Source organism: Denticeps clupeoides, chromosome 4 (assembly GCF_900700375.1).
Source record: "Denticeps clupeoides chromosome 4, fDenClu1.1, whole genome shotgun sequence".
Taxonomy (NCBI): Eukaryota; Metazoa; Chordata; class Actinopteri; order Clupeiformes; family Denticipitidae; genus Denticeps; species Denticeps clupeoides.
This window is the reverse complement of record NC_041710.1, coordinates 13,030,650-13,054,536: the sequence shown is the minus strand read 5'-3', so window position 1 is coordinate 13,054,536 and position 23,887 is coordinate 13,030,650. Positions and strand designations below refer to the sequence as shown.

The 23,887-nt window shown below is 41.1% G+C and overlaps 1 protein-coding gene across 2 annotated transcripts; it reads left to right on the top strand.

The window, feature by feature from the left end:
* The first annotated feature begins 3,785 nt into the window (after window positions 1-3,785).
* On the top strand, window positions 3,786-12,989 carry LOC114789214 (beta-1,4 N-acetylgalactosaminyltransferase 1-like). 2 transcript variants are annotated; one of them, XM_028978387.1, is made up of 12 exons: window positions 3,786-3,817; window positions 4,846-5,037; window positions 5,315-5,446; window positions 6,178-6,284; window positions 6,389-6,426; window positions 6,632-6,812; window positions 10,762-10,848; window positions 11,659-11,701; window positions 11,780-11,840; window positions 11,923-12,066; window positions 12,269-12,497; window positions 12,635-12,989. In XM_028978387.1, the coding sequence occupies exons 2-12, from the start codon at window positions 4,904-4,906 to the stop codon at window positions 12,820-12,822; spliced, it is 1,344 nt and encodes a 447-aa protein (XP_028834220.1). In that variant the 5' UTR covers window positions 3,786-3,817; window positions 4,846-4,903; the 3' UTR covers window positions 12,823-12,989. The 2 variants fall into 2 exon arrangements, with proteins under 2 accessions (XP_028834220.1, XP_028834219.1); XM_028978386.1 differs by having other exon boundaries at window positions 11,659-11,840.
* Window positions 12,990-23,887: the final 10,898 nt, after the last annotated feature.

Genomic DNA, 23,887 nt, shown 5'->3' with positions numbered 1-23,887 from the left:
GACGTCACTTCCACTTCGGGCCATCGGGGGCGCCACATCCCAACGTTCGGTTCAACAAAGTCCCCGGTCCTTTCAGCCCATAGATATATACACTAAACAGATATTTGCACTAAACAGATTTATGCACCACATAGATATATACAGTAACCTGATATATGCACTACATAGATATATACACTAAATAGATATATACACTAAACAGACATACGCACTACATAGCCATGGGGAAAAAATTATAGACAAGCGGTTTTTGGAAACATAACATCATTGTCTGTTATTTTTTTTTCATTCGAAATAAATTTAAACTACACTTCTACTACATGCATAACAATGCAAATACAAACAAAAGGTCAGCAATGTTAGCTGAAAGACCTTGCCAATCTTCATGATAAATCCTGTAGCATTACCACTCATACATGTAGTTACATGTTTATCCAAAGCAACAGGCATTTTGTACAGAACTACAGACAATGAACTGCACAAAATTTTTCAGACAAGGAAAATACTTGTCTGAAATACTCTTTTTTTTTTATATGAAAGATGACCATCCATTTACCTGTTTATTTGGAAAGACAGGGCATGTCCATAAACAGAGGCATTTCATATTTCATAAAGATTTGTCAAGAACTATAGACAATGAACTGCAATATATACAGGTGTTAGTACACAAGCTGTGTCTTTCCTGTGTGGTGGGGGTAGCCGTAACCCACCAACAGCTTGCTTGTATATCTTTAGATCTTTAGACAGTGAACTAACTATTCAGTAAATACAAATGTCAGTACAAAAGCTGTGCCATTTCTGTGTGGTGGGGTTGGAAGACGGATGCTCTGGTCTGTAACATGAATAACCTTATGTGTCTAACAAAACATTTTGTTACATACGAGAAGATAAAATCAAATCTTACTTATGAAATATTATGCATTGACTCTTCGTTTGCTGTATAGCTGTAAGCTGTGCAAAAGTTGGACATCTTCCCTTTTACTGTCAGAGAAGCATGGTTGAATGAGCTTGGAACCCCGTCCAAATATGGTGGCAGCATTGACGCATGAACGCAACATCTTGTGTATATTTCTATGGCATACGATGATGACTGATTTACCGATGGAAGATGAAATTCTGACGTACTGTGATTTGTTTGACATCTATCCATGCTGCACCTAAATGTACAATACCAATAGTTATGAGAAAAATAATCACAAAATTTAAGGAAAAATATAAAGTGGATGTAGAGTGGAGTTGCAAAAGGATACTTGATGTGACATTCACCACTGCAAAAAAAAAAATGAAAATAATTAGTGGGATATTCAGGAAAAACTGCTATCATAGTATATCAAAAAGTTTATGACTGGGATGGGACACTGCGAAAGGAGGACATGCAAATCCATGAAGCACTTCATATTTTTTTACGGGGCAGTGGTGGCCTAGCAGGTAAGGAAAAAGACCCTGGGGTGCCAATGAGCAAAGTATCGTCCCCACACACTGCTTTTTCCTCCCTGGGCGCCTTTCATGGCTGCCCACTGCCCACCAAGGGTGATGGTTAAAAGCAGAGGACACAAAGACAATCACTTCACGTTCAGGGTCAAGAAGACAGAGCAGATCATCTTCACAGCAGAATGCATCACAATGTAATATCCTGGGCAGTTGCAGCAGTGTATAGCAGATGGTTGATGGAGGAAGTGAGGATGGACTCAATCTGTAGATGTGACTTCATTTACATTTACATTTACAGCATTTATCAGACGCCCTTATCCAGAGCGACTTACAATCAGTAGTTACAGGGACAGTGTCCCTGGAGCAACTTAGGGTTAAGTGTCTTGCTCAGGGACACAATGGTAGTTAGTGGGATTCGAACCCGGATCTTCTGGTTCATAGGCGAGTGTGTTACCCTCTAGGCTACTACCACCCATTAACAGGTTGACTTTCTTCAGCAGCCACATTCATTTTTATGATGGACCAGAGGTCCTGGGAGATGATGGTCTCCACTAGGTCTGAATTTTCAGTAATGTGTAAAAAAAAAAAAAAAAGACATTGCTTTTCAGTTATGCCTATCAATTTTTCATGTTCTCCATCTTCACAGTTTCCAGGTGTGAGAAAATTCTGTTTGTGAAGGTTGAGCAGACAATAAAACAGAATTTTGACAAAATTGAAGTGAGTGGGGAAATAGACCATGTGGGAAGGATATTTTATGATAAAATTGATATAATCGTATATTACCCTGCAGCACAGAAACACAAAAATATGTCCCATTTTAAAGACACAGCAGATAGAACACATTCTCTCTGGTACTGAAACAACTACAGAACAATGTGAGTAGATTGTATACAGCATAACACCCATTTGTGTATAATTTAAAGTTTGTGATACTAGCCCAGGATGTCAGTCCTGGGCTAGTCAGGGGCTGCCTGTTCACATCTAAATGTTTGTCTCTCGCACACACTACATAAAAAGGCCCTGCATAAATGTCCCCTATGTTGGTTTAGTTGACTTGTCTTTGTGTTTTGGTCATTGCACGATTTTCCTTTGTTTATTAAATCCACATTTACTTTCAAAATATCAAGCATTTGCGCCTCATCCCTCCTTCACCCATGTGACATGACAAAGTCTGTACAAGGTAAGTTATTTCAGGCTTCAACATAATACAGCAGTTTTTAATTTCATGCAATCAGAATGTCATTCAAGACTGAAATAATTTTACCAAACGATTAATGAAATATAATGATGAGCAGAGAGGTAAAAATACTTAGAAGTTACAGAAGACAACGAGACAAAAAAGACAATGAGTGTTCTTACACATTTTTACAAAAGAATTTCCATGACTTTTCAATTGCCTTAAGGCAAATCTTCATGACCCCATGTCCTCTGAAATTTCTGTGCAAATGTGGGGAAAAATCACAAAAAGTAAAATTTACCAGATAATTGTTAAATGAGATTTAAGACAAGACTGAAAAACAACTTAAACAACAATGTTTCTTTCTCCAAATTTGGGCAGGCGCTAGCTTAAGTAAAATGGGTCTCCATCAGGTTCGGCCCTATCAGTTGAAATTTACATCTCCTTTTAAAAGGAGACATGTGCCTAAGAAAGTTCTGGGATATGAAAAGTTTACTACGTAAGTGAGCAACGTATGTTACCTTACATGGTTCACTACATAAAGCGAGCAAAGATACTATAGACCTGCACTAGTTTTAAACATTGTAGTTTGAAAAACATTTTAGATGAAAAACATTGTAGATGAAAAACATTTCTTGCACAATTTTACTGGAACTATGTATTTCAGAATCAGAATCAGCTTTATTGCCAGGTATGTTAACATTCAAGGAATTTTTTTTCTGACATAACTCTACAGTGCAACAAAAAGACAGTGACAAGACAAGACACAGGTAGTAAAAGCAGTTATGTACAAATATACAAAATTAAAGATGAAATAGTTTCTAGTTTCAGATTACATCATCTAAAATTGGCATTTAATTTTCACATGTGTTTCTGCCAATCTTGTTGCAGCTTGGATCCTATAAAACAAAGTTTCCTGGTGTAATGTAAGTGTGCTTAGCTAAAATATACATTTGGAATAGTTCAGTAAGATTAACCTGTGGTTCAGAGGTAGGCTTACTGTCATTCCAGAAACTAAACTAATTGTATTAATTCTTCCCTGGTCCCACACTTCAGAACTGCACTTACAGAACAGTTGTTAATGAGACATTTAAATATTTGCTACAAACAGTCTGTCATTGGACACTTGTCCTGTTACATTTGCCCCATGCCTCTGGGTGTTCCTGCACTATTTCCTGTTTCATCACAAGAATCCAGCTCACCGTGCAGGTAAGATGTTTTTTTACTCAATTTATTTTAAAATTTACATTTACATTTACAGCAATTATCAGATGCCCTTATCCAGAGCATCTTACAATCAGTAGTTACAGGTACAGTCTCCCTGGAGCAACGTAGGGTTAAGTGTCTTGCTCAGTTACACTATGGTAGTAAGCGGGATTTGAACCTGGGTCTTCTGGTTCATAGGCGAGTGTGTTACCCACTAGGCTACTACCACCCGCACTAGGCTACTACAACCTTAATTCATAAATAAATTATAACTACATGACTGACAGGTTATAAGATATATTTGATTAGAATTTTACTTTGTGAGACTCCATTTTTAGTAAAATGATTGCAGGTCAGGCACCATTATAAAATTGTGTGTGTGTGTGTGTGTGTGTTTTTTGTAACTTGTATGTGACTTGTTAAGAACATGTCAATATCAGTACAGTTCATTCTAGAACGCTGCAAAATCAACCATTAACAACTTTTCCAATGCATCTGCTAGATATATTTTTTGGTATTGCTTGGTATATATTTTTTGGTATTGCTAGACTCATTTTTTGGTATTGCATTTGTTACATTAAAGAACATAATTGAAGACACAGGACTATGAAATAACACATGTGAGGTCATGTAATAAACAAAACAAAAAAAAACAAAGTTTCAAATATTTCATATTTTTTGAATGGCATAACTCTTGGCTTCACTGAACCTGTTCAACAGGCAAAACCAGACATAAGTACTCATTAAGATTAACAACAGAACCGATTATAGATTAAAGGTTGTGATTGCAATCTGCAAACTGCTAGATAGAGAAAAGGCTTAACTCTTAACAAAATGTTATGACTTTTTCAGGGACATTCTGCTTTACCTTTGTCACGGACACTTTGTAAATTTCACGTCACTTTAAATTTCCCACTTGTGGAACTAATAAAGGATCATCTTATCTCTTATAGGTATGACTTAAATGATAACAAAAGAAAATAACAGTAAATATTTGTCTGTCTCTCTCTGTCTGTGTGCTCTCTTTCCAGGTGTAAATATAGGCCCAGGAAGTTTTTCAACTTCTCATAATTGTACAACTGGAGGACAATGTTGCTTGAACAATATAAAACAGTGTGGCTGCTGCTCCTTTGTAGTCTTTGCCTCTCTGTATTTGCTGTATTCATGTTCGGCTTTTATGAAAAATCTGAAAACTACATGATACCAACAATAATTTCAAGAAGGTGAGGAGGACATGCACATTGATATAAAGCCAAGCCTGAAGTGGTTTGCATATATTATAACTTTATATAAAGGGGTTACATTTAGTAAACCAGACAAGGGTTCTTTGGAAATGTGTTCACAAAGGCTTGAATTCAATTTCAATTCAATTAAAAAAAAAACAACAGTTGGCTGTTCTCAAAAATGTTAAATAAATGTAAAATATACTCATTTGATATGTGGTTGACATGTAAAACTGTATAGCTATGTTTAATCAATTTCTTCAAACTTTTGCTGCAGTGCCACTGTAGTCAGTACATCCATATCTGTGCCATGTAATTGTTCTGGAGGAATGACGCTGAAGACCTTCTTCAACCATGATTCAAACATGATTGGAAGAAGAAAACAGGAGTATGTAAAGCATAAAACTAGGTGAGTGGCATGAGGTAATGTGATGTAGTCTTGAAAAGCATATGCTGGAAATGCACAATTTTAGCAAAATTGTGCATTTTATGTGCATAAACTGCCCAAATTAATCCCATCATGGCTTCAGATTTCACAGTAGCTTGACTATTAAGGTTGCAACTCCATGTTCCGGTCCACTTATTCTAATGTATAAAGATTGCTGGATTCTTAGCATCCACCAAAAGATGTCACCAAAAGAGACAGCCAATGGGAGGGAAATGACTGACGACTATGAGACTGTCAGACACTAGCTTCAGCTAGTTTAAATCTTGTAAAATTGTTTGGGGTGTGATAAGAATTTTCTTAAAACCAGACTACAAAATTAAATCCAAATAGTAATGCAGTGTCACAGTTTGCAACTCTTCTTACAGAGAAATCAAAGTACAAACAAACAAACTTAAAGAAAAAGCTATTGGGAAATATCGGCTGCACAAGCTAAACCGGACTGAGGACTTGTCTCCACTACATTCCTAAGTGATTAAACAAGGTAGAGGGATTGTATTCCTTCCTCTAGTCTTAACAAGCAGGGACCATTTCATCTAACCTGCACATGTTAGGACTGTTAGAGGAAACCAGTGGACAGAGAAGAAAGCTGCACAAGCAGAGCCCAACTGTAGGACCCTGAGTGAAACCAGACTGTGAATCCAAAAGAAATCAGGCACAATTATATGTATTTTTTTTGTTCACATTAATTGTAGGACAAAGTCCAGTCTTGATTTGCTTCTCCTTGCTCCTGCCAACTCTCCTCTGCAGTACCCAATACAAGGCTTCACTGTCGCCCCTCTTAAGAAGACTCCCATACCTGGTATGTGTGCTCCACAGAATAAACTTGCAAAATCTGTTCCTGTTCACAGCACAGCAAACACATCCCATAAATACATTACAGTGACTGCTGCATTATTGTTCCAGGTTTGGGCGTATATGCCTCCAGTAGTCATCACTACAAGGTTTGTATTGGTTTTTATGCAATTAATCATTCACCAGTGAGTTGTAAAACATATTAGTCACTTTGAAGCAGATTGCATTTTAGTGAGAGTAAAATTAATCAAGTGAGATCATCAATGAAAATGTTGTGTTGAGCCTTGGGTGGGGCTTGTTTGCTTGTTTGTGTTCAAAATTGTCCTCAGCACATTTGCCAACATGCTCTGACAGGTATCTCTGGCTGTGTCCCGAGGGGTGCTGACAGTAGAAAACGTGACTACTGGTGACATTGTTAAAGGCCAGGGTAAAGCCCAGATCACTATCATTGCCAGCAGTGAAGCCAGGCTCAACATCTTGCTGCAACAAGTGCACTACACCAGTACTGTGTACCGGGTTCGGACTGGAGACCTTGGTAAGGCTTTACAAAAACACCCCTTCCTTCATAAACCATTAGAGGTGTAAGAAAATATTGATACAGTAATATATCATGATCTTTTATGTGGTGATATTGTAATGATACAGGAACATAAAATATTGATATTTTTAGTTTACTGGTTGGTGCTGTTGAGCATTTTCTCTAGTGAGGTCAGCAGAGATGAGAATTGGTGTGCAACTACAAACTCCACTCCTGTAGATGGCGGTGTACAGCTGGATACTTTGATTTACTGCTTGGCATGTCAGACCAATCACAGCATTTTACTTTTTCAATGAACTGAAGAATTTCACAATATGTTCAGTATCACAATATATATAGCATATTGTATATCACAATAATTTTGTGACATGTGTATCGTGATACATATTGTATCGTGAGATCTTTGCCAATACACACACCTATAAAACATGGTGGGGACCGTACCTTGCTTAAATTGGCATGTGGATGGTTATTGGATTGAAGACCTGCAACATTCTTGTCATGAGTCTTCTTCCTTTGCCAACTCGACTCATCCAACATAAAGTAAGAACATTCCTTACTGCTTCTCTTTGTCTGTCTAATCCTGTTTATGTCAGTCTCTTCTGATGTCTGTGCACGCATGACAATGACAGAGCACACAATAAACCCAGCAAACTTCACTGACTTGGGCAATCAGGTATCCCAGCAGGCCATGGTCATTGAGTGTCTGTTGCAAGAGGTACTGCACCTGTGGCAGCATTTACAAAAATGGCTGTCTTGTGACCTTCAGTGGTCTCGCTGCAGATCAACTGCCATCTGCTGGTGCAGACCCAAGGCCACACCACACCAACTTGCCCAGACAGCCTGGTGGAACCCATGCAGATTTCAGCGGCATGAGCAGTCAAGGGCACTTGCCAGTAGCCCTTTAAGAAGTCAAGCTTGCTGACAAAATGTGCAGAACCAACACAATCCACAGTCTTCCATGTGAAGAAGTGGGAAAGAATCCGTATTGGTTATTGCATTTGCCTTGCAATAATCCATACAGAATCTAAAACTGCTGTCAGTCTTTGGAACCAAGAGAACCATGGAGAACTCCAGGCACTGCAACTTGGTTCAGCTAAGTCATGCTCTACAAGGTACCGTACCTCAGAATCCATCACAGCACGTTTTCTGTGATTAACATGATAGGCATGCTGTTGGATGGGGTTGTGATCACCCACATCAATATCATGGCTGAGGGAATGAGTACGAAAAGGACCCTCTAAAAATAATTCTGGCAAGGACTAAACCAACTTCTTTATCTCCATGGGCTGAGAAACTGACAAATGGGCGAAGTAGGTACCCAAATTCGTTAGCATTTCAGAATTTTAAAGTCAGGGACATCCCAAAAGCTCAGTCCATCCTCCTCAAGGGAGTAGCATGGCTGGAGCTACAAACCCAACCCCCTTACCTGAGACTCTCTCCCCACTCTGTCTGGTGATGTAGGACTTCAACATATTAATGTGAAAAACCTTGCACCTTCAATCCGGATTTGACCTCGTAAGGTCCCACAAATTACATGTGTAAACAAGGTCCCACTATAGACAAAAGTGCTAACACTTTATCACCTACATCGAAAGACCATTAATGTATGGTCAAAGCAAACCTTCACTTTCATCTGAGCTGATGACAACGTCTTCTGAGCAAGAGCACAAAAATTGTCCAGAAAAGAACAAAAGGCCTAACATAGTGTAGAATATTGGAAGGAGAAGCAGAGGTTTCAGAATCCCACATCTCCTGCTACAACTTCAATGGACCAGGAACCGTGTGACCAAAGATGAGCTCAGCAGGGCTGAAGCCTAATGATGCCTGAGGCGTTTCACGCACAGCAAACAAAGGAGCAGTCCCTCATCCCACTCATGAGTAGAGTCAAAATAATAAGTGCACAACATTGATGGAATGTTTCCAGAGCACCCTGGGATTCTGGATGGTAAGCACTAGAGGTTTAATGCTAAATGTCCTGCAAAGTCATGATTATGCCCTAATGTGACAACATAAAGTTAGCAGGAACCACCAACGCCCTCTTTCTGTAATGGTGCCCACTGTCGCATCAACAAACCATTCTCCCAGTAATATGTCACCGAATCCTTAGCCACCTTTCTTTTACTAGCAGCAACAGCACATAAATTGGCCAAAGACAAATCACTTTGCTGCTCTCCCCTAAGCCAACAGACAATGATGGAGGATAGCCACGAATTCAATCACCTTTGAACGTGAACTACAACCATTGTGCACCTTCTTCAACAGGCACCTGTAAGACAGAAGTGAATTCTTCAATGACATAAACTTGTCAATCAAGTCATTATTTTCAGACTTTCCTGCTTGAGCTCAAGTGATTGCACCCCCTGGAAAAATATCTACAAGTCTAGACACCTCAGGGTTCTCCAGCTGACACCACTTCAGGAAGATAAAAAAAACTTTGGACCAGCTAAATCATTACCCAGGAGAAAAGTCACACCTTCCATGGGCATCACTGTGTGTCGAACTGCGGTACAGACAATTCCAGACCCTTTAAATTTTGATGACATTTTGTGCTTTAGCACAAGACAAGCAGCGATAAGGTGACCAGGATCATGGCAATAGAAACACTTGCATGCCTCACTCTTGGATGGATTATACAGTTTGAAATCTTTCCAAACTTGTTGTGCACAGTTAAGTCAAGGAGGAGAAGATGACTGAAAAGAACTTTTGTGAATGAGCACAAACTCGTCAGCACACATCACAGCCTGCGCTAAACTTTCTGGGCATTAAGGTACATGGTAAGCTTATTGGAAACACAGTTTTTCTTCATCTTAAAGTAGCAACTCTTGAATTTGTTCTTTAGTAATCCACGAAACTTCTGCTTATAAGCTTCACGGACCAGCTCATATGCGTTTAAAATAGCGGCTTTCACAACCCCACAATGAGAACTTTGCTCTACTGTTAAAACAGAATAAATAGCTTGTCCAGTCAAAACAGATTGCAATAACAAGATGCAACTGAGGCAGACTCCCCTGTCTGAGCCAGAAGTGAAGGAAACGGTGTGGTTGTTTCTGAGGAACCCCTCGGTACAGTGATCGAAGGCACAGTTCGCGCTGAAATTCTCTTGCTGACTCTCTTTTTCGAGCCAATCTTGCTCCAACTTTGCCCTCTCAAGATCAAATTGATTTGATCGTTATCAAGCTTTCTTTCCTTTTACCACCCAATTTTCCCTGAGCATCCTCCAATTGCAACTTATGTTCCTCAAAAACATATTCACGTATTCTAAGTTCATGCTCCGATATATAACTCACTGCTGAGGAAGCAGAAGCAGGCAGAGAACCAAGGCCTTCATCTTTAGCTGATAAAATCCGTCTCTCAACCAGTCTCTCCAGCTGCTTTCAGATCGAACACAGCAGCGCCACGCTCGCGGAAATGCCAGTAAAAGGATAATGTTGTGTTGTAGATCTCAAGATCAAATTTATTTGATCATTATCGAGTTTTCTTTCTTTTACCGCCCAATTTTCCCTGAGCAGCCTCCAATTGCAACTTATGTTCCTCAAAAGCATATATTCATGAAATCCAACTGCTGTTGGAGAACAAGGCTCCCGAGGGATGAAACTCACAGCTGGAAACTCCTATCTGTGCCGAACGTATCAGGCCTCCACTGTCACTACTGGCACTACTTTTTAACGAGAATTTTTGCACCAAAAAATCTCGAAGCAATGTTATAATTGATTCAACACTGCGTTGATGCTATAACATCCACATCTGCATCACGATGCATCGATTATATGATTAATTTCAACACCCCTATTAACTGCCCAACAATCTGCATGAACGACTACAGACCAGTAGCACTCACTCCAATTAGGGTTGGTGACCTCTGGTCTACAGCATGTAATGAGTGACATAAGGAGTTCTGTGGCTTGTATTGAAATGGACTTATCATGGCTATTGTCTTTACCAGGTCACTTCGTCTTTGAAGACCACAATGCTACATTTCCCATAGTCATCCAACAACCATCAGTACCCATTCTTTATGACCCAGGAGAAGGTAAATACAAATTATTTTTGTATAATTCTGTTAACGCTATTTCTATGTTTCATTTAATTGCAATTCAATAGAGAATTTACTGAAAATCTGAGTTTGCATCAGTCTCAAACTAACTACCCCTGAGCAGAATCAGAAATAAAACATGACAAAACACTAAAGCCCTTTTTGCTGTGGCTGTGCTGAGTGGTATAGAATGCCACTGGGAACATGAACACTGTTTTCACATGATTTCATAGACAACAGTCTCACCACCTTCTTGTACAAAGCCTCACCTAGTTTTCCCTTCAGACCTTTAAATAAAAGTTATCAGATGTGCAAAAATAAACAACTATGTAGAATTAAAGGTAATTACAAAAGAAATTCCATTTGTATTCAATAAAGTACATTACTCCTGTTCTTAACTTTTGCTATTTGTTATTTCTGTCTTGTGTTTTGCCATATATTTATGGCAAATATGTTAGCCTTATTTTTCCCATGCATAAAACCATGCAATAGATGCTTTTATATGCATATAGCTTTTTCTTAGTTAACAAATCTTAGTTAACGTAATTAACACATCTAAACAGACATTTAAGCAGCACAATAATCAAATTAAATAGCAATTTATAGTTCCATAGTCCAAAATAATATTTGTTTAATTTTTGTTCTTTTTACTTATTGCATCACTTATTTTTCATGTGTTTTGCAAGTTTCACATGCAAAAAAACATAAGAATAAAAGAAATTGTGACTCATACATTGACCACAAATATGACCACATTTCAGAATTGCAAGATATGTATTGTTTTTGCTAATAAACTTGTGTCTGAAGATGTTAACTCACAGGTGACCATCACTGTCAAGACATTTCTGAGGTACTTTGAGTTAAATGAACTGATCAGAAGTATTCGGAAATACTACAAGAACATCAAAATAATAATAGCTGATGACAGTTTTGACCCTGTTAAAGTGAACGGGACCAACATTGAACACTACATCATGCCTCCGGCACAGGTAACTAAAGTTGCATTCGTCCTGGAATAACATCAGAAATGCATTTGCTTTTGTCAATTGTTGTGATATACTTGTCTTATAGGGGTGGTTTGCCGGCAGGACCCTGGCTGTTTCACAGGTCACCACAAAATACTTTTTGTGGGTGGATGATGATTTTTATTTCACTGAGAACACAAAAATTGAGGAACTGATTAAAGTCATGGAAAGCATGCCCGAACTTGACATAGTAAGAATGTGAAAGTGTCATTTACTAAATGATTCATTTGATGCTGTCTGTCCGGCTGCTAACCTGCTTTTAAAACTTTTGTGATCATGCCTATTGATAAACAAATGCAACCCAAATTGTTTTAATGATTTATAAAATTGCAGATAAGCTAAATAGATATTGGAGGTAATTCTCATGCATAAATGTAATTTCTGGTTGAAAGGTGAGCGCTGCAGTAGGCAAGAATTCCTTTAGTCACAGAATAACATACGAGGAGGGTGATGATGGGGAAGGTGGCTGTCTTCAGCGGTATAACGGACCCTTGAAAGAGCCAATCCCTGGCTTCCCCCAGTGCTTTCTAAGCAACGTTGTGATCAACTTTTTTCTTGGTCGATCTGACTCTGTCCGGAAGGTCAGCTTCGATCCTCAGCTGAAGAGAGCAGCCCACTCCCGTGAGTAGCAGAGAAAACACATTTTTAATCTCATTTCACATGGTGGGTTGACTGTAAAATCATGACCAAATGAACATGAACTACATGAATGTTTAGTCTTGTTGTTTAGCCCTGTTTCTTTTCCTTTGTTCAAACAGAGTTCTTTATTGATGGACTTGGTGATTTGCTGATTGCCTCTTGCAGCCATGTCAACGTTAACCATCAGAAGAAAATACACAGGAATGAAAAATATTTGACCTTCCGAAAACAAACTGAAGACACTGAAAATAGAAAACTTTACTTTTTCAAAAATCACTTGAAATGTATTAACCTTAAAGCTGGCTGACTGTTTTTCACAAAGTTTCAGAGACCAATACCTCAAAGAGTAAGCAAGATACTGCAAAATTCTGTTCATTAATGGAGCTAACTTTAAATCAACAGAATAACAAAGCAGTAAAATGTATCGGCAAAAATATTAGTTCATATTTTTTGTTAAATGGTAATTAATGCAAATGTGATGTGGTTCTTTCTACTGTTTTTTCTGATTTAATTTAATTAAAACTATAGACTAGACTATAGACTAGACTAAACTTGTTCTGAACAGGTCTTGTCAGTGAACAGGCGGTAAAAATTTACCTAAGACATGCAGCATTAAAAAACTGACGCTAACCTGGGCAACATTCTCTAACAGCAGACAAGTGGTCATTGTTTGTGTAAAACAACTTTTGTTTTTTTGAAGTTAACTTACTCTGTGCATAAACAATGGGGTCAACAAACATTTTTGGAAAATTAGCAGAATGCCCCGCCCACCTTCTCCTGCATTCTGCACCGGTTTGTCACAATCAACCCGCTGCACCAGTCACATAAAAGGACTTGTCAGTGAACAGATCCCTGCAGATTCTCACGTGCCAGATTTGTTTCATGATTCATCTGAAAGATTCTGAATGTTCTGAAATCTGTTTTGGGTATCAGCGTGGTTAAGGTCCAGTCTGCTTATTTATATTTAAGTTTGTTTGGAGTGTTCTACCCCTTTTGGACCTCGGCCCTTTGTACTTTTTGTACAAAAAATAAAGAATATTAGAATACACTTTCATCTGGCTCCTCTGTCCCCACTGTAACGCGAAGAGTTCCATGATGCCTTTTCATTGGTTGTTGTGTTTTACCTTGATACAATACTGCTATTTTCTGATTGGCTGTTGTGTAGGCCTTTTTTCCTGATTGGCTGCTAACTGACAGGCTCTAAGACTCCAGTGGAGATGCACTTGTTTCATTGTGAGGCTCTACCATGCCGCAGTCTGAGAAATATCCGAGTCTGAGTCATATTTGCCTACAAATTATTTTTCTGTGTAAGAAATCCAATGTATAGTTGCATGACAAAAGACTAAAGAGTGACTGTTGCACTCAATGCGTGATACTTTGCCTAGATTTTTGTTCCTTTTTTGGACACTGCCTGTATTTTTACGTAAACATTTTTTAGCCTCTCTGGATAGGATAATAAGCTCTTTCGTGTGGGATGCTGGTCCTCCACTGGTCCGCAGGTCCTTACTTCAGAAATAATAATTCAGTGGCAGCTTGGCTCAACCATTAGGGGCAGTGGTGGTCTAGCGGTTAAGGAATCGGCCCGTAATCAGAAGTGAAATGCAGAGGACAAATTTCACTGTGTGCACCGTGTGCTGTGCATCAGTATTATTACTGGACCTCTAATAGCCATAGAATACATTGTTGGTTCACATTATCTTCTTTGTCTTGGTGTTCTCTGGAGGCCCAACCATGCAACCAGTCTTCCTCTGTCCCTGATCTTGTATATTCTTCACTTCTCCAATATTTGTATGTTAGGAACCCAGTTCTACACAATTCCCTAAAAATTAGGTATCAGTTTAGAAAACCTTTCAAATTTACTTCCACATCTTCTAGGTCCATTAGGTAATACTCATCTGTTCACCCCTTGTATCTGGACTCTGGCTTTGCCCTGTGGCATAGATGAGATGTATAGTGTTTTCAGAATTTGTATTAAGACAGTACTTTCATCTTCTACGATATGTTGTCCTCATTATACAAGCTATCTGTGAACAGTCTGTTCAGATTTTTTTCTGGCTCGTCATTTTCATGACTTTCCCTCACTTCTTTGCCAGCAAATGTGGGAGGACCTGCTCACTTGCACTATGCCCCAGAGATGAGCCATTCTAGTAATATATAATCACATTCTCAACCTGTCTGACAACTCTAATATTAAGACAAAAGCTGCATGGGATGGCAAACTGGGTGTTGACTGTGATGAGGAGTAGTGGGAGGGGGTTGTATGCAATGCTAGCAGATTTTCTTCCAGTGATCGCCTCTCACTCATTCTGTTCAAGGTCATACACAGGGATCACTATTCCAAATCCAAGCTTTCTGATATTTACCCAGATGTGCAGGGACAAACGGAAACATTATTCTAATTCATCCCGTCACTTGACCCATATGTTTTTCTCCTGTCCACATTCACAAAATGTTTGGTCTGGTTATTTTGACATAATGTCTTTTGGCTTTGTTCAGCATCAATAATGATGAAAGTTCTGCCAAGTGCTTCATATTAGTTGTGTAGTGTGAGCACTCAAGTACTGCTACTGTGTCCGCACATAAATCATGAGCTTATTCTTTTTAGCCTGCTAGTTATTTGTACAGTTTGAGCTGGGTATCACAGGGTCAAATTCTATAAGACATGGGTCAGGTTGCGTGAGGAAAGGTAGTTGTCATGGCCAACGCGCCTCCAGCCCGCTAGAGGGCGCCTCACCAGCCTGGGAGACGACAACCCGGAAGAGGAAATGGAAGCGGGCGGTGGCAAGTATAAAAGTGAGGTAACCCCAAGGAGACACGCCCGCTCTTTGTATGAGTTTACTCGCCAGAGACGCTAGCTCTCTCACCCACGCCCCAAGATAATTGTGATTCCTGAAATACGACTTCGCCTGCCCACGACTTCGAGAATTGCCTGATCCCCTGGAAACCACAAAAGAACCCCGACCGGAACTTCCTGGCTACAACCTCTGCCTGCCCCTGACCTTGAACCTACCTGGCCCATCGGTTAAGACGGGATTCCATGCTCCCCTACCTTCCTGCCGCCCAAGACCTACTCCTGTCCAGTCCAAGATCCCGGACCATCCTGAAACCCGCCGTCTTCCGGTTCTCCTCTGCCCCGGTGCTTCCCAAAGATCCGAACTGACTCCCCGCTGCGTTGCAGCGCGTCCATTGCGTCCTCATTCCTCGCCGGCCAGGCGCCCCCGGTCCTCTTTCCCTGCTCGCCCAGTGTCCTCTACCGGTACAACGGCTTATGCCCACGCCCATAGTATGTCTGCAAGTACGTCATTGGATTCCCCCTGTGACAGTAAGAGCGAGCCATCTCCTGACGTAGCGGACATAGGGTCCATGCAGGAGACACTGGACCAGCTGATCGCGTCCCTGCAGCTGCAGCACGCCATGATCCAGGAACAACGCGACCTGCAGCTGCAGCAGCAGCGCGTGCTTATTCAGATTAGTTCCACACTCGCTGATCTGTCGGCGCAGGTCCACGCGCTGCAGTCTCAACCTGGTGGTCCCGGTCCTTTAGTGTCCGCGGCCGCGGCCCCCCCGCCACTCCCACTTACGTCTGCACTGGCAGGCCTCGCACCGCCTCCGCTTTACGACGGTAATCCCAAGAAATGTTGCGGTTTTATAACCCAGTGCCGTCTACTCCTTCGGCTCCAAGCCGCACACCTCTTGCAATATACGGTTATGCCTTTTGGGTTACGTAATGCGCCAGCGACTTTTCAGCATCTAATGTCTAAAGTGCTTTGTGGAATTCCAAACTGCGATGCTTATTTAGATGACATTATCATCTATTCATTCACTTGGCCCGAGCATATCCACAACGGCTGCAGGATGCATTGCTGACTTCTTGCCTTCCCAGTTCCCTCATTTAAAAGGGAACTGTGCCAATTTTTGGAAATGGCTGGATACTACCAGCCTTTTTGTAAAAACCTTTCGGATGTAGTGTGTCCTTTGACTGAACTGTTGTGGGGCAGTGTACATTTTAGTTGGAACGATGAATGCCAGAATGCTTTTGTGTCTGAAAACCCTTCTTTGCAGTACCCCTATTCTTGCTGATCTCGACTTCCAGCGCCCTTTCAAACTGGAGGTGGATGCCAGTGCTGTTGGAGCTGGGGCTGTGCTGTTACCAGAAGATGCAGATGGAGTCGATCATTCCATATGCTTCTTCTCAAAAAAGTTCTTGAAACATCAGGTGAACTACAGCACCATCGAAAAGGAGGCGTTAGCATTACAACACTTCGATGTATACATTGGGTCCACTGCACTACCTGTTTTAGTTTTTACTGACCACAATCCCCTGGTGTTTTAATCACTGACGCCTTGTTATACACCCTGTTCCCCCTTCCTGTCATAATTGGTGGGCTGTAATAGGGAAAAGGACTCAAAATGGTGCCTGCTTTGGGACAAGAGAAGAGGGTGTTGGTGTGAAGCGAAGGATTGTGACCAGAGGACAAAAATAACTCAACTGACCAGACCGGTTTTGTGTGTATTTTGTTGTTTATATGTCTTTGTTTTTAATAAACATTTATCCATAAGTGCTACCGCATCGTTTTGGAGTTTCTTCTCCTCTGTCCCATTTGCTATGTTCCGACCCTAGACCAGGGACGTAACACTCATACAGTAATTTTTCTGCTCTCAGTGTTTGTGCAGATTCCGTACCAGACAGTGATGTATCAGCAGAGAACACTCTCAATGGTCCCCTGTGAGGAAGTTGATAACCATTGAGAGGTCTTGCTGACATGAGTGAGGTTGTTGCTCTGGCACCAATACACCAGATGTTTTACCACCTCTGTGCATGTAGACTCATCGTTGTTGGTGATGAAACCCACCATTGATGTGTTATCTGCATATTTGATGTGGTTCGACCTGTACTGTATGCGGGGCAGTGGTGGCTCAAATCCCTGATCTGCCAAGAGGCCACTGATGTGCCACTGAGCAAAGCACTGTCCCCAAACACTGCTCCCCGGGCACCTTTCATGGCTGCCCACTGCTCACCAAGGGAGATGGTTAAAAGCAGAGGACAGATTTTGTTGTGTCACCGTGTGCTGTGCTGCAGTGTTTCACAATGACCATCACTTCACTTTCAGTACATTCGTGTGTCAGCAGGGTGAACAGCAGTGGGTTGAGCATGCATCCTGGTGGGTTGAGCATGTATCCTGATGGGTTGAGCACACATCCTGGTCTGAGGACCTTGGAGGTATAATTTCCTAAAGACACAGAGTCTGTTAGAAAGTGAAAGTAAAGTGGACATCCAAGATCCAGCTGCAGATTGGAGAGATTATTGCCAGTTGGTCCAACTTCCTTACCAGCTTCTGGGGATGACAGTGTTGAATGCTTAACCTTGTGCTTGTCAACACACTCACTTGTATTCACGAGAGGATCATTGAAATGATCTCAGAAGGTACTTTTTGTGGCAGGGCTGAATTGCAGTGGAAATAGTTTTTTGGGGATTAAGTTCATTTTCATGGCAACAAGGAACTTTTCAATTCATCTGATCACTTTTGGTCACGATTGAAGGTAACATGATTATGGAAGCTTTAAAACAAAACTTGCCACAGTGCTGAAAAAATATGTGCCCCCTTCTTGATTTCTGTGTATGTCACATTTAAATGCTTCAGATCAGACAAGTAAAAACACAAAATGCAGTTTTTAAGTGATTATTTTTCAATTTGAAAAATCAATTTGAGAACAATGAATTGACTGTGGTCAATCACATTTTTCGTAAAGCTGAGTTCAAAATCATGCTCATGCCTGATTACTGCCAGAAATTATTTAAGTAGAAATTTGCAAAGATATTCAGGAGCAGATGAGAAACAAAGTAAAAATCGGGTACTATTCATATAATTCATATAATTGAAATGTTTGACTTTATAAAATGGTTAGATTAAGTTAAATAAATTAAATAACTACATGACTAATACATACAGGGCAGAAAGCTATTTAATTTTAATTTTATTTTATTTTTGATTTGTAGGCTTATCTCCATTCATGTTTAGTTAGACACCCTTTTTAATAAAGTTAGTGTAGGACAGGCAGAATTATATCAATTATAAAATTGTGGGGGTTTTTTTATATGTATGTGACGTTTTTAGAGTGTGAATATTTGAGAAATTGCAGCAGTACAGTGAAACTGAACATTCTCATATCATTCTAGAATCTGGCAAAACCAACCATTTAACTGTACAATTCCTATGCATCTTCTAGATATACTACAAGCCAAAAGTTTGGACACACAAAAAACATAGAAAATGTAAGAATGGACATCGTGGGAGCCTGCTTTGTCTTGCATAACAGATGTCTGCAGGGGGAAGTGTAACATTCCTGTGTCGACGGTTGTGGGTGAAGATTCGACACCCCAGTTTTTACATGTCTTTTGTCCGACGTCAACGTGCGAAGTATCAGCCGTCAGGACCGCCCACCCTCTTTGTCTTCACCAAATGGGAGGCACCGGGGGCGTGACATCAGAAACAACAGGTTCTGATTGGTCAGTGACAACTTCCTGTAGGCCAGTGACAACTTCCTGTAGGCCAGTGACAACTTCCTATAGGCCAGGGGTATAAATGTCTGCACACATGTGGAAAAGGGACCTCTGAGCTATCTTGCTCAGGGGGGTTTCCCTCTCTTTCCCTTCTCTTTCTCTTCTCCCTCTTTACTCTTTCTTCTCATGTTTACTTTCTCTGTAACCTTGGTACCTTTTTACATTCAATATTCACATGTAACTACAATAATTATTTACCGGTGTTAATAAATTAGAAACTGTTCATTTCTAACCTCTGTTGTGCCATGCCTCTTTCTGCCAGGTAACATCAAATTGGAGTGGTTGAATACAGTGCTTTGTGTGGAGGGAGAAAGAGTTTTTTCTACACACTCTATTCTCTTCTCCAACGCCACATGGTCTTCATGTGGTCTTTTTTACAAATGGTGATCCCGACGTGATACCTTTGCTCGGATGTGGATCTGTGACCGTAAGTCTCTTTTATCTGAATTTTACTGCATAGGGAAGAATAGAATCTATGTGCTTTAATTTAAATAAAAAGGATCTACATATCCTAAAAGCCCGGGACCGTAGAAACCGAGGCATTTCTAAATCCAGATCCACTCCGACAAGGTATAAAATGAACATAGACTAATTACTGTATCACTTACAATGTGGCATGTAGATATGGCTGGCACAATAGATGAACCCACAAACCAAACTGTTAACCAGGATTTGTGACATTTTAGATTACTGGTATTACATTGAACATCATAAACCATGTCCCACGGTGAACAATTTGATAATAACTGATCAGGGATTGGAAATTGCACTGTTAAACTTAAATGTTTTTATTTTAAATTCATGTTCAGTATGATCAACATGTTTAGGATCAGAATTTAAATTTATGTGAAACTGTTTCTCTCTCTGAACACCTCAACAATGCCATAATCTCAAATAATAGCTTTTAGTGATAAAGGTGTAATTCTCTAATCACATGGCAACAAGCGGGATTTTATTTGTGTTTATTTTTCCGGCCACTGTTGTTGATTGAACTTCGTTAAGCCGATGCAAATTCGCAGAGTTATGAATTCCCTAATAAAGGTGTAATTCTCCAATCACATGGCAACAAGCGGGACTTTTTTATTTATTTATTTGTGTTTATTTTTCCGGCCACTGTTGTTGATTGAACTTCGTTAGCCGGTGCAAATCCGCAGAGTTATGAATTCCCTAATAAAGGTGTAATTCTCCAATCACATGGCAACAAGCGGGACTTTTTTATTTATTTATTTGTATTTATTTTTCCGGCCACTGTTGTTGATTAGACTTGATAAGCCAGTGCAAATCTGCGGAGTTATGAATTCCCTGATATCATTTTAAGCCTCCCACTATATTTACATGTTTTTTGCATTACAGTATCTGATCATTGTTGTCATTTGTTTTTCTGGTTTGGTTTTAATGTACGATGAACACTGTTTTTCTACATGCACAATCTGTATGCAAACCTCATCACACTCCAGACAAAGAACCCAACCAAGTGTGAAAAACCCTGGATCCAGTTGAATATTCTATGTATGCTGCTGTGTTTGATCTATGCCAAGAAGACAGGTTTCCCTACAAGGGTGACCTCAGACGCCTGAGGATCACAAAGGACACAGAACCACAACTATCGGCTACATTTGAATTCCCGACTGACCAGGAAGCAAGCAGATACACAATCATGACCCAATTGTGATCCCCATGGACCCTGAATACTCGAGTGCCCCAGGGGATCAACCGGCCGTCTGTAAGAATGGACATCGTGGGAGCCTGCTTTGTCTTGCATAACAGATGTCTGCAGGGGGAAGTGTAACATTCCTGTGTCGACGGTTGTGGGTGAAGATTCGACACCCCAGTTTTTACATGTCTTTTGTCCGACGTCAACGTGCGAAGTATCAGCCGTCAGGACCGCCCACCCTCTTTGTCTTCACCAAATGGGAGGCACCGGGGGCGTGACATCAGAAACAACAGGTTCTGATTGGTCAGTGACAACTTCCTGTAGGCCAGTGACAACTTCCTGTAGGCCAGTGACAACTTCCTATAGGCCAGGGGTATAAATGTCTGCACACATGTGGAAAAGGGACCTCTGAGCTATCTTGCTCAGGGGGGTTTCCCTCTCTTTCCCTTCTCTTTCTCTTCTCCCTCTTTACTCTTTCTTCTCATGTTTACTTTCTCTGTAACCTTGGTACCTTTTTACATTCAATATTCACATGTAACTACAATAATTATTTACCGGTGTTAATAAATTAGAAACTGTTCATTTCTAACCTCTGTTGTGCCATGCCTCTTTCTGCCAGGTAACATCAAATTGGAGTGGTTGAATACAGTGCTTTGTGTGGAGGGAGAAAGAGTTTTTTCTACACACTCTATTCTCTTCTCCAACGCCACATGGTCTTCATGTGCGTTTTTTACAAAAAAAACTGAAGACACAGGACCATAGATGACATGTAGTCAAGTTCAAATTTGAGGCTCTTTTGAGGCATTTCACTCTCTTTGCTCAACCACCTTTAAGATTTCAGTTCAAAAGGCAAAACTGGTTGTGTGATGTTGTCCTTTTTTTAGTCCTGAAAGTATTTAATTTTTTTTAGCAAAATTGTGCATTTTATGTGCACAAACTGCCCAAATGAATCCCATCATGGCTTCAGGTTTCACAGCAGTTTGACTTTTAACTCCATGTTCTGGTCCTCACCAAACGAGAATTCGCTCACGACTGTCAGAGACTAGCTTCTGTTTAAATCTTGTGAATTTGTTTAATTTAAACTCAGTGTCACAGTTTGCAACTTGCTTTTGGAGAAATGTTACACAGCACAGTTATACAGCAGTCCAATTCACGCATCATTTAAGAACAATGTAGAAAGCAGAAACAAGGAACTAAAAAAGAAATTCGTGAAATATCAGTTAAACAGGCTAAACCGGACTGAGGACCAGTCTTCACTACATTCCTAAGTGATTAAACAAGGTAGATTGTATTCCTTCCTCTAGTCTTAACAAGCAGGGACCATTTCATCTGACCTGCATATGTTAGGACCGTTAGAGGAAACCAGTGGACAGAGAAGAAATCTGCACAAGCAGAGCCCAACTGTAGGACCCTGAGTGAAACCAGACTGTGAATCCAAAAGAAATCAGGCACAATTATATATCTTTTTCTTCTTCACATTAATTGCAGGACAAAGTCCAGTCTTGATTTGCTCCTTGCTCCTGCCAACTCTCATCTGTAGTACCCAATACAAGGCTTCACTGTCACCCCTCTTAAGAAGACTCCCACACCTGGTACGTGTTCACAGCACAGCAAACACATCCCATAAATACATTACAGTGACTGCTGCATTATTGTTCCAGGTTTGGGCGTATATGCTTCCAGTAGTCATCACTACAAGGCTTGTATTGTTTTTTATGCAATGAATCATTCACCAGTCAGTTGTATAACGTATTAGTCACTTTGAAGCAGACTGCATTTCAGTGAGAGTAAAATGAATCAAGTGAGATCATCAATGAAATTGTTGTGTTGAGCCTTGGGTGGGGCTTGTTTGCTAGTTTGCTTTCAAATTGTCCTCAGCACATTTGCCAACATGCTCTGATCGTTATCTCTGGCTGTGTCTCGAGGGGTGCTGACAGTGGAAAACGTGACTACTGGTGACATTGTTAAAGGCCAGGGTAAAGCCCAGATCACTATCATTGCCAGCAATGAAGCCAGGCTTCATCTTGCTGCGACAAGTGCACTACACCAGCACTGTGTAACAGGTTCGGAGTTTTTACAAAAACACCCACTACTTCCTTAGCCTCTGGATCACTGCCTCAAGGTTGAGTAGATGCTTGTGGAAGGATTGGTGTTTGCATAAACATCTACATGTGTAATGAGTGACCCAAGGAGCTCTGTGGTTTGTATTGAAATGTGCTTGTCATGGCTATTGTCTTTACAGTAGGACACTTTAACTTTGGACTACAAGGACTACAATGGCACTGTCAGGATTGCCTGCAGCTGGGCTCCACACCGGAATGCAATCCTGACGCCCCATAAATGCCGGAAGTTTCCGCCCGTTCGGGGTCGCTGGCATTTTCGTGAACTCTATGCACGAACTTGACCTTGTTTAGTTTTATGTGTTTTGAGTTCTGGCAATCGCCACACGCCTACGGGTTTGTTTCAGTTCTTGATTTATGTTAAACTGTTTTTGGCCATCGCGCCATTGTTTATTTGTATTTCTTTGAGTTTATTGTTTGTTTATAATAAAACCCCCTTCCCAGTATGTCAGACCTCTGCGCTTCCTTCCCTCGTAAGTCCGTAGTCGTGACAGAATGCCAGCGACCCCCCCAAAAGCGCAGAGGTGGAAAGCAGAGGAGAAGAAACGCCGCGAAGGACGCAGCGCGGCGCGGCGAACGCGGACGCCAGGGGAGAGACGCGCCGCCCGTTCTGGTGGAGCGTTTTCTCCCCGAGAAGCCGTGGTACGCGGCGCCGCGTGATGACGTCACCCCCGGGAAACTCCGCGAAACCCGGAAGCGACAACGTCGGCGGGTGAGTGGGCGGAGCGAGGACGTTGGCGTCGGCAGCAGCGAGGAAGTGACGTGGGCAGCGAGCGCAGAAGATGCGACCCCCACGATCTTCGCCATGTCGAGCCAAGAACTCTGCGCTCTGCTGGCAAGGCTCCCCGTGGACTGGGACGACACGGACGACGACGAGAGCACGGGAGACGAGAGTTGGGCTCCGCCCATCGCGCCAGTCTGCGATCGTCGCAAGGTCCGTGGGGACCCACGTCACTTCCAGGGGGGTGAGAAGCGACAACAACGGCGGCGTCCCTCCAGCGAGGGGATGGGCAGCCTCCAGCCCGAATGGCCAGAG

Coding starts and splice junctions, on each gene's coding strand:
- LOC114789214 (XM_028978386.1), top strand. CDS start 4,904: ATGTTGCTTGAACAATATAAAACAGTGTGGCTGCTGCTCCTTTGTAGT. Junction 6,427..6,631: donor CCAGTAGTCATCACTACAAG/GTTTGTATTGGT, acceptor ATGCTCTGACAG/GTATCTCTGGCTGTGTCCCG. Junction 10,849..11,658: donor TCTTTATGACCCAGGAGAAG/GTAAATACAAAT, acceptor TTGTGTCTGAAG/ATGTTAACTCACAGGTGACC.